The following is an 11,660-nucleotide window of genomic DNA, read 5'->3' as shown; positions in this document are numbered from 1 at the left end:
TGACTACCTGGTGTTGTGGTAAAAACTCCCATATATCCTGGGTTCCCCTCTTCCTCTTCAAAATAGTTTGCTCAGCATTATCTGAGAGTCCTGTCTCCCAGGTTGAAGTCCTAAGAATGTCCACTGAATAAAACATAACTCTTAACTTTTAGGTTGTGCATATTTTAGTCAACACCCTAATGGTGGGTATCACCATCTGTAATTATAGATCTTGTCAGGCTTCCCCATGAGGGTGTAAACTTCTTAAAGGCGAATGACATGTGTGTCATATTCACCAGTAAGCACTGAGCGCCAGGCTCACTGCCCAGCACCTAGTAAGTGATCATTTAATATTTGTTGTATGAATGAGCGAACTGGAGTGTTCTGAGTACAATCCAGTATTCTTTCAATGACACTTTACAACTTGTCTTTCCTCACCCCTAACCCTTGTTTCTTGTCTGTGCTCACTTCCCTACTATTTTCTACTATCTTAAGTGCTTTAAGTGGGCTCTAATTTACTAAAGTTTTCCTGATTTACAATTTAAAAATGGTCATGCCTAACCTAAGTTAAACACAGACACTTGCGTTCTCCAGAAAGCCACCTATTAAAGGGATGTTAGTGAAGTTCTAGGTTCTACAGCCAGCTCTTCGACAGAGGTTTTTTTTCTCTCTCTCTCTCTCTCTGTTACATAGATGCTCACTCTGTCTACACTTAGGGCTGGGTTTGGTGTAGCACAAATTGTACAACCAGTTTTCCCCCTGTGACCTCACACAGGAGAGTGTAGATCTAGCCCAAGTGGGTGTAAAAGAGCTGCACAGGAAATGTGAGCTTTAAAATCTACGAGGGGTATACATGGTAATGTGACCCGGAAAGTGTCAGAGACCCCTGCAGGGCTGGAGAGAGTGTAGGAGCCGGCTTAGAAGCTGTTTCTTTCTACTATTTCTTTCCATGCAAACTTAGAGACACTGAGAACAGAGAAATGGAAGCTGTTCCTGAGTAACTGGCAGCCACAGCAGGAATGTAGCTGAGTTCAATGAAGAATAGATCTCTGTAGGTTTCATTACTGTGGGGATCCGCAGTCGCTGGGAATTTCAGGGGTAAGATCTTTACAAGCGGTTTGAGGAAGAGCCTGCATTTGGTCTGCATGGACTAGTTACCCCCTTGTACCAAAGACTCTAGGTTAACATAAAGGAATTTAAGTCTTGCTGCTACAGTTGCTCTAAATTCATACTAACAGAGTGTGCGGAGCTCTCAGTTAGAGGAGGATCATGCTAAATAAGCAGTGAGAGGAGAAGATCCACACTGTAAGAGGATGTTTCCCCCAGCCCACCTGGCTCCTGGCTCACGAATGCCTTGCTGAGTTAAAGAACCCAGGGACTGCGGCCTATAATATTGGATCAATTTTATGCTTATGTCAACCCACGTCATGGGAAAAAAATAAGTCCAGTTATTCTAGGATGAATTTTTTTGTTGTCTTTATTAAATCTCAACTTTATGGAATTTAAATCTCAACTGAATCTGAGGATATAAGAATATGTGTTTGGGGGGATGGGGTGCTGTATCATCTACCTGATACTTTAACAACTATTTTTATGTTGAATAATAATTTAACAGTAACTATAAATGTGAAAATGAATTTTTAAAAATAAACTTGGGGTAGAGAAAGTCTTTCTTATCATGATGTTAAACCAGAAACCATAAAGGAAAAAACAGGTCCACAACAATTTTCACAGAATAGAAGACAGATAGTCAAAATTGAAAATACAGATTAAAAACTGGGAAAATTGTTTGCAATACACAAAAAATTTTATATTCTTAGTAATAATAAGTGTAAAATTAGTAACCAACATATGCAGTGATTACAATGTGCCAGACATTGTAATAAGCTTAACTAATTTCCTAACAACCTCATGAGGTACAGGCTACTCTTAGACCCATTTTTACAGATGAGAAAACTGAGGCACAGAGAAATTAAAAGAATCACCCAGAGCATGTGCTTATAAGTGGTTGAAAGGGGATATAAAGAGCTTTTACAAATAAAAAGAAAAAGCAAACACCCCACTAGAGAAATGGGAGGAGATCTTTTTAAAAAGACAACAACAGAAATGAACAAAAGACTACAGTGCTTCTTATCGTCATCACAGGAGAGAGTGAGTTTCTTTTCAGGATAACACTTTGATGGACTTTATGGTCAAAAAGACCCCTCTGGGTTCAGCCTAATTGGAAAGTTCAGGTATAAGATTGCGATTGCCTTGCATTTCAACTATCAGAACTTTAGGAGTTCTGGGAAGATTACAGGATCTGGAATGCTGAGAAGGGCAGAGACTTCTGCGGAACTTCTCAGGAACTCTGAGAAGGAAAAGAAGGGTCCAAGATGTGAGAAGAGGCTTGCACAAGAGCCGAGAAGAGAAGATGCAGGCGAGTGGAGGAAGTCTCCCCTTGGTGGGCAGGACCAAGAACCTTGGAAACAGGGAAATCTGATACTTAGTTTTAATTTATTGGCTAGTCTGTGTTGTAAGTCCCTATTATCTTCTAATTTCCTTAAGCATTTACAACTCACAGCAGGCTTCAGACTGTGTTTGGAACTGAAAAGGAGGAGTGGTGTCGGTGTGGAGGACAGCAGCATGAAACAGGCCAGCGGCGCAGGCGCAGGGGGTGAGCCGATGAGTGCAACGAACTCCACCACAGGCGGACTTCTCAGAAACTATGATCCATAGGATGTGGGGAGCGAGATTAGCCAGCGGAAAAGAGACTTTCAGAGGTGTGGAGGTTGGGAACATCCAGGCAGCTCACATCGGGGCTCCGTGGGTAGAGCACACATAGAGCAAATTTGTAGAAAAATACAGATAGCAATCGGCACAGGAGAAGTTGTTCAACATCGTTGATTATCAAAGAAATAAAAGAAACTTTAAATGAGAAATTTTTGCAGATGAGACTGAAGATTTTCTAAAACATGGACAATAAATTTGGATACACTGTCGGTTAGAACAACACTTCCGGAACGATGGTTCAAAAATGGGCTGTGAGAGTACAGATACTCCAACCTTAAAGGTAGCTGCAGCCCTTGAGCTGGTTGGCCTTGCTGAGAACACCTTCCCCTCTTTACCCTCAGGCCATCCAAATACTATCATTTCCTCTCTGTGCTATTACTTAAAACATGATGGGAAGTACCAGGTTAGCGTCTAGAGTGGTACACCATACTAGAGAGGCTTGGCAATACAGATCAACAGTTTAAATGCACGTACAGTAAGACTTGGCAATTCTATTTCTGGAAACCCAGAGACATTTACTGGAAAACTCACAAAGATATATATTCAAGGGCTTCCCTGGTGGCGCAGTGGTTGAGAATCCGCCTGCCCATGCAGGGCACACGGGTTCGTGCCCCGGTCCGGGAGGATCCCACAGGCCGCGGAGCGGCTGGGCCCGTGAGCCCTGGCCGCTGAGCCTGCGCGTCCGGAGCCTGTGCTCCGCAACGGGCGAGGCCACAACAGGGAGAGGCCCGCGTACCAAAAATCCAAATATCCAAAGATATTTCAACAGAGTAAGATATTACAGTCAAGGTCTGTTGTATATTCTAGGCAGACAATGAATACAGCCTTTCATATTGGTGCCTAGTGTAGCTTTTTCTTGCCTGGGTGTGTCACAGGACTCCTCACAAACAAAAGGTAGAAGACATCATCCCCTAAGGATGATGTCATCCCCTAAGGAGGTTACACGGTTCCGCCTGGCATACAAGTGTAGTATTGCGCTGGAAACAGTAATGCTGGGGGAAATGCACCTCACTATTTCCAACTTAATTAGAGAAATCTTCAGAATTACCTTTGAGAATTGCTAAGCCAGCGTCTTGCAAGAATTCTATTCATCTCCCAGTATTTTTCCCCTTTCATAGGATTAAAGAACTAATTTAATGAGATTGTTGAACAGATTTTTATGAGGCTTAGCTTGTGCATATGCCAACATTTGAGTGGCTATATTACACCATACCTAAGGAGCAAGTTTTCCTTCTCTCGTCTTCTGCCAAAACCCCAAACACTGACAACAAAGACATAAAATGTGATGAAAACAAAGACATAAGTTATCTGGAGTCTGCAAAGGCAGCCAGTCTTCTAGTGGAAGAGCTAAACATGCCTCGCTATAGCCTAAGCTGTTAGTGAAACACTTCTATGTGAATTTATTGAGCATCTTCTATGTAGAAAGCATTCTTGAGAGGCGCAAGGAATACATGAACAAATACATAACCGTGGGTAGAGAGGCTTATAGACTACAGGGGAGAACAGATATTACATATAAGTCAAAAAATTATATACTACCCTTTGTCGTGCAGAAACAGTAGGCTTCTTTGTTTGCTATGAGTATTATCATCTCCTACGTGAAACCTACTCTAACAAGTTTCAAAGGCTGGGTGTGTCTGCTGGAAGAGGAAGTAAGGACACAAACTTGGCAACTTGAGCTACAGCAGATGCTTGACTCCCCATCATCTCTTTCAGGATGATCAGTCTCATTTGAGTAAATATTTAGGCGATTTAATCTTGGACTTCCTGCCAGGGCTGACTCTCCCCTCCACGTTTTACTTCCCAAGGTAGTGTCTTGTTTCAAAGGAGAGCTGACATGACCTGAAGGCTCCAGGGTTTGGCCTGATTTTCATGTTGTCGTCCCCTTATTCTCTCTGATAAATAATCTCTCTCCGTGCTGCTTTTGGTGGCGATGGAACCTGTTCCACTGACTTTGGGAGGACGTCAGTATTTGCCACTGACCTTGAATCACAGCCATCACTAGCCTACACAGGGCATTTGTTAGATCGGAGAGAAGTTCCTCTCGCAGGTGGACACAGTCGTGCACCAAGGGCATGACTCTGCAGGCAGAAGGGGGGCTAGATCGCAGCTGCACAGCCATTCAGTGGGTTCCTTACACAGAGCCAACCTGCACAACCATTCATGGGGGTCCTGCCATGAGCACTGCCTCTCATAAAGCTTCCCTCTCTGCTCTTTCTGTAGCTCAAAGCCAGGGGTTTGCAGACCCACTGAGTCCTCACAGACCTCCCTCCACTTTGGGAGGCGGGGGGCATGTGGTGTTTCCAGATCGCTTTCATATCAGAGGCCATGGGGAGCCAGTACTGTGATCTTCAGTCATGGGCTCATCAATCCAGACAGCTGTGAGCTAGATCCTAGAACAGAGGCTTCTTCCTGGTGGGCTCTAACAACCATGAGTGCACGGACAGCCCTGTTGCCAGAGGGAAAGCTTAAGCCCTGATCAAGCACACCCCAATTTTACTATCTGCCTGTAGGAGCAGCACCTTTTCATTACTTGTATCTGCAGTCTAGTAAAAGTGCTCTCAAACTAAAGCACTTAATTAATTCTGCCAAAGTGAAGCACAAGTAAAATGTAGAAAATAATCCATGCTCCGTCGTAGATCTTGATTTAGGCATGTGATTTGGACCCGCCTATTTCTCAATAGACAAATGGAAGCCATAGCTTATCCCATCTCCACATCTTCCTGATTTATGTCCTATTGTATAACTTTGTTATATTATTTGGGAATTGTAAAGGGTTGACGGCACCATGACTCTTGTTAAGTGGTTAAAATGTGAGAAGCTACCCACTCTCTTATGAACTCACCTCCTTGTTAACATACAGACAAGACACCCGTTCTCTGCTATGAGTTTTTGTTTCTTATTGTTTAATGACTTGTGATTTTTTTAGACAGTCATACCAGTGTGACCATCCTGAGACCATTATCCAAGAACATCCACTGCACTCAAGTGTGCTGCTCCTAGAGGCCTCTTCACAGAGCGATGGAGATTGGGTTTTAAGGAAATCTGCATGCCTCCTCAAACTGTCTGCAAAATGTAGCAGGAAAAAGTCCATAGCTTCCATCACATTTCCTAAAGTTCCATGACAAAAATAGATCAAAGCAAAGCAAACATATAAACAAAAAGCTGCCACCCAGAGTACAATTAGAACTAGCCCTAAAGGAGATTTCATCACACAATTGTATTGTAATAACTTTATTACATATATATATGTGTATAATGTGTGCGTGTATCTTAGAAGATATTTATATAACTTTTCTTGAATTCTTTAAACCTAAAGCTTAGGTTAGCTATCTTTGTTCTTCAGGGGTTAAGTCACTAGGGCTTGTGGGAAGAAAAGCCAGAAAAAGTGAACTTCCTCTCACTCCTTAAATCTGCTGTACAAATTTAATATCTGTTAGAACCCCCAGGGCCTACAGTGGAGCAATATATAAGTACAAAAATACATTACCAAAGAACGCTGCCTCATATGCTATTGCAGTCACACATATACAACCGTTTTTTTCTGTCTTCAAGAGGAAAACACATACAACCATTTAAGGTGCACTTCATTTGCATAGAGAAATGAGAATTTTAAGCTGTTGCCATGAAGAGTTGCAAATAGAGCGCAGGCTCCTTTCTCCATTACAGCTCGAGTTCAAATGGCGAAATGAATAAATTCCTCTTTTCAAAAGTAACCTGTCTTGGGGGCCGAAAAAATATTTGCAGGAATAATTTTCAAAAGCAATATAATTTAGATTATTTTGATTAAGGAAGCCACAACCCCTTTGGAACATCAGAACGATGTACCACAATTACTTCAAAATGGTTCTCTATTTATTTAATCAGAGAGAATTTTCTCATTTGAACTAGCTTGTTTTCTTGCTCCTATTGTCAACCCCACCTTGCATCCCAATAGCTGCCAGAACCACAGCATCTGTGCCATCCTTCTTCCTTGTCCACTGTAACTACCAAGGCTCCCATTAGGCGCCGACTCTCACCTAATTCATTGCCCTAGACTCTCTACTGGCTTTCTTTCCTCTAGGCCCTCTTTTTGCAATCATTCCCCTAGACTACAATTTAGACTACAATCTAGATGGACATTCATTAAGCCCAGAAGGTATCACCTTCCTACCTTCCCCCCAAAACATCTAATGGCTTCTTCATGGGAGAATAGAATTCATCTTTAGTCTGGCATTCATTCATTTACCACACACTTTCTGCTCTGACTCAGATTGCAACCAGCTCTTTCAACTTTATATCTTTTTGGTAGATCTGTGATGTCCTAGGGACTGTACATCTTTCTCTATATCTAAACCCTACCTAAGTTGAAAAAATATCTTGATATGTCTTTTGCCCATCCCAGCAAAAAACAATCTATTCTATCTCTTAACCCTGATAGCAGACCTTCCATAAAGGATTATAGCCTCTTTGTCTAGTACAAAGAGGTCATTGATCAGTCTTGAGTTTGGATTTCTTAAGTCCATGGTGAGATAACAATCTTTAAAGCCAGACCACATGATATAGAGCAGGATTTTGCTAAATTAACAATCCCTTAGGTATATCAAAAACCAAACATGAACCACAAATGATAAAAGAAAATAGATAAATTGAACTTCATCAAAATTAAACACCTTTGGGCTTCCCTGGTGGTGCAGTGGTTGAGAGTCTGCCTGCCAATGCAGGGGACAGGGGTTCGAGCCCTGGTCTGGGAAGATCCCACATGCCATGGAGCAACAAAGTGCATGAGCCACAACTACTGAGCCTGCACGTCTGGAGCCTGTGCTCCACAACAGGAGAGGCCACGACAGTGAGAGACCCGTGCACCGCGATGAAGAGTGGCCCCCACTTGCCGCAACTAGAGAAAGCCCGCGCACAGAAACGAAGACCCAACACAGCCAAAAATAAATTAAAACAAACAAACAAACAAAAAGTAACACCTTTGTACTTCAAAAGATACCATGAAGAAAGTGAAAAAACAACTCATAGAATGACAGCAAATATTTGCAAATCATATATCTGATAAGGGACTTATATTTAGAATGTATTTAAAAACTATTGTATCTCAGCAAGAGACAACCTAATTGAAAGACAATCCAAGTCTTTGAATAGAATTGCTCCAAAGAAGATACACAAATGGCCAAAAAGCACATGAAAAGGTGCTCCACATCGTTAGCCAGCAGGGAATTGCAAATCAAAACTACAATGAGATGTCACTTCATACACAGTTGGATAGATTCAAGCAAAAAGACATATAATAAGAACTTTTGACAACAATGTGGAGAATTGGAAATCTCTATACTGTTGGTCTCAATATAAAACAGTGCAGCCTCCATGGAAAACATTCTGGCAGTTCCGCAAAGGGTTAAACACAGACTTTCCATATAACCTGAGAATTTCAAGAGAATTGAAAACCTATGTCCAAATGAATGTTCACAACAATGTTATTCATAGTAGCCAAAAGGTGGAAAGAACCCATATCTCCATTAATTAAACAATGAATAAACGAAAAGTGGTATATCTATACAATGGCAATAAAAAGAAAGGAAGTCTCAATACATGCTACGACATGGAAGAAACTTGAAAACATTATGCTAAGTGAAAGAAGCCAATCACAAAAAAAGCTCACATATTATTTAATCCCATTTATAGGAAATACCCAGAGTGGGCAAATCCATAAAAACAGAAAGTAGATCCAGGGTTTCCAGGGGCTGAAGGAAGGAAGGAAATGAGGAAGAACTGCTAAAGGGTATGGGATTTACTTGGGGTGATGAAAGTATTCTGAAATTAGACCGTGGTAATAGTTGGACAACCCCATGAATATATTTATAATTACTGAACTGTATACTTTAGAAGACTTAATTTTATGGTATATGAATTCTGTAACAATCAAAATTTTATTTTAAAAATGACATTGGGAACAAAGTGGGATTTTAAAAAATCAGTCATGGAGGGCTTGGACCATAGAGTTTTACTAAAATAGTAAGATAGAGCAAATAAAAAAAAAAGGATGTCAGAGCAACTTTCCTTCAATTTAGAGAGAAAATAAAGTTTTAAACAATAAGCAGGAAGCAGAGAAAGAAAGTAAAAATGAAGATAAGGGAAAGATGATGCCTGTGTCCTTCAGTAACCCCACAGCACTGCGCTCAGGCAAAATGACAGAAATTCTGATAGGAAACCCAGATAACTTGAGAAAAAATCTGAGACCTTTTGGGCTGGTCTTCTGCTTTGTGACCATATCCCACAAGGCAGTTCCTCCACTTCAAATGTCTTGACCTTTTGTTTTTTGCAATGATTGACTTTAGAGACCTCTGGCTTCTCCAAATTTCTGAACTTCCATTACGAATGTCACTCTAACTTCAGAATTTCCTCTACTTTCTAAACGGTATATGAGTCTATGTTTTTGCCCTGCCACCACCCAGACCCCGACAGAGATATAAGTAGCACAGAACAGAGTAAGAATATGATAAGGAAAGTTAAGTTACCCAAGTGGGCCTCTCGCCTGGGATGTCAGCAGTTTATAAGCTACCATGTTTGCATATTAATCTATTCTGTTATATCCTTTGATCCTCAGCAGGGGACTAAGGGAGAGTCTTTGAAAGAACACTAGACAAAGACCATCAAGAGAGAAGATTTATGGCCCTAGGGGGACAGTCAGCAGATCCAGATGCTGTTTGTCTCTCTCTGCTCTCTCAAACTATGGAGACAGAATGAACAGTCCCTCAAGTCTGGAGAAGAAAAAACAAATGGGGTCATTGTTTTTAAGGTCAGGAGTATTGCAATATTCACCATGAGACCAATGTAGCCAAAATTATCAGCAGGCCTGGGGAAAATGTGGGTAATGAAGTCACTGACCCAGTATTCAAAATTATCATAATGGTAAAATGAGCATGTAACAACCGCTCCTGTTACCCCAGATCCTTTGATATGATACATATATTATACATATATATTTGTAGATTATATAGATGTAGATGAAATCCAGAATAATATGAAACAGGGACTTCTCTGGTGGTCCAGTGGGTAAGACTCTGAGCTCCCAATGCAGGGGGCCCGGGTTCAATCCCTGGTTGGGGAACTAGGTCCCGCATGCATGACAGAATTGATTCCGCATGCTGCAACTAAAGCCCAGTGCAACCTAAATAAATAAATAAAAGAATAATACTGAAACATAAAAAGGTACCCCCATCACACCAAAATCTGTGAAGAATCCCTTAAAGATAGAAAGCAGATAGAATCCAACTGACAAAGAGAAAAGATCAGAAGAATCCATAACCCAAATGCAGCAAAGAAGAGGGCAGCCCTGATGGTGACAATGATTCTGGGTGCTCTTATTTGACTAGGTTAACAAAGGAAACGGGTTGAAACTCTGAGGTGTTAGACAGTGTAACTAAATGGGCAACTACATTCAGAGAACCAGGTTTGTTGAGTGAACACCTGGTGGTCTCCACTGCATCAGTCCACAGCACTGAGGGTGGCACTAGAGCTAGAAGCAAAGCAGGACATTGGCTGATGTTCATGGGATCTCCAGGAGACAGGGTTTTCAGTATCATTTACTGACATCCTGCATGGCAGCCTTATGTTCCTCTACTAGGTTAACTGCAGTTCCCTGAATGTGTCTACCGTTCTTGGGCCACTGAGTCTGTACATGCTGTACATTTTACCTTGAATGCCATCCTAACCCAAGGCATCTGGTAAAGTATTACTCATTAAATAGATGAATATATGTAAAATGCTTGTAACCACGCCTGGTACATAAAAAAGTGCTCAAGGAATCTTTGCTATTTTTCTGTTATTATTATTATTATTCATCATTTAAGTCTCATTTCAGGAAATCACCTCAGAAAATCATTCTTTTACCTAATGCCTCCAAAGTGGAATTAGGACCTTCTAAAACACTTATTTTCTTTTGGGGGGGAAGAAATGAGTCCATATTAATCTGCCTCTCTATTGTAATTATGAAAGGAGGGATTTTTTAAGTGATTAATCTCCCTATATTCAGCACCTCACTCACATACTAGCACATTACTAAACATTTTTACCGACAGAGTGAAAAAATAAATATGACTGTAAAAGTGATCATTTTCTTCAGATAACCTACAAGGGGTGTGCCTGTCAGCAGATCTTTGAACATTAATTATTGTATCCCAGGGGCTGAAAATTGACATCTGTGTGAGCTGCATTACCTTTGACATGACGCAAAATATTTTATGCCTTCAAATTACATGGCTCAGCCATCATTTTGCCAAAACTTCACAGCATGTCACATTTCTGTGATCCTAGCTTTTGAGAGGAGTGATTGAAAACGTCACCCAGACAGCCCCTTTTTTGTTGTTAGGCAAGACATAGTTGGAAGATATGGTCTTAAAACATTGTGTTTTTTTCTCCATCAGTGGCCACAGAGAATGTGATAGTTAACATTATGTGTCAACTTGGCTAGGCCACAGTACTCAGACATTTGGGCCAACATTATTCTAGATGTTTCTGTGAAGGTATTTTTAGATGAAATGAACATTTAAGTCAGTATACTTTTTTTTTCTTTTTTTTTTAACATCTTTATTGGAGTATAATTGCTTTACAATGGCGTGTTAATTTCTGCTTTACAACAAAGTGAATCAGTTATACATCTACATATGTTCCCATATCTCTTCCCTCTGGCGTCTCCCTCCCTCCCACCCTCCCTATCCCCCGCCTCTAGGTGGTCACAAAGCACCAAGCTGATCTCCCTGTGCTATGTGGTTGCTTCCCACTAGCTAGCTATTTTACATTTGGTAGTGTATATATGTCCATGCCACTCTCTCACTTTGTCACAGCTTACCCTTCCCCCTCCCCATATCCTCAAGTCCATGCTCTAGTAGGTCTGTGTCTTTATTCCCGTCTTACCCCTAGGT

General features: G+C 41.1%; 1 protein-coding gene across 1 annotated transcript in view; it reads left to right on the top strand.

The window, feature by feature from the left end:
• The first annotated feature begins 2,286 nt into the window (after positions 1-2,286).
• The window catches only part of LOC112062006 (protein SET-like), a 17,084-nt gene continuing 7,710 nt past the window's right edge, over positions 2,287-11,660 (top strand). Inside the window, exons 1-3 of the mRNA XM_024115245.3 lie at positions 2,287-2,398; positions 2,527-2,635; positions 5,681-5,739. Coding sequence (XP_023971013.2) covers positions 2,287-2,398; positions 2,527-2,635; positions 5,681-5,739 — 280 coding nt within the window. The remainder of the gene's footprint in view (positions 2,399-2,526; positions 2,636-5,680; positions 5,740-11,660) is intronic.

Source organism: Physeter macrocephalus, chromosome 11 (assembly GCF_002837175.3).
Source record: "Physeter macrocephalus isolate SW-GA chromosome 11, ASM283717v5, whole genome shotgun sequence".
In the NCBI taxonomy this organism is placed as follows: domain Eukaryota; kingdom Metazoa; phylum Chordata; class Mammalia; order Artiodactyla; family Physeteridae; genus Physeter; species Physeter macrocephalus.
The sequence above is the reverse complement of the archived record's forward strand: the minus strand, read 5'-3'. Positions and strand labels throughout refer to the sequence as shown.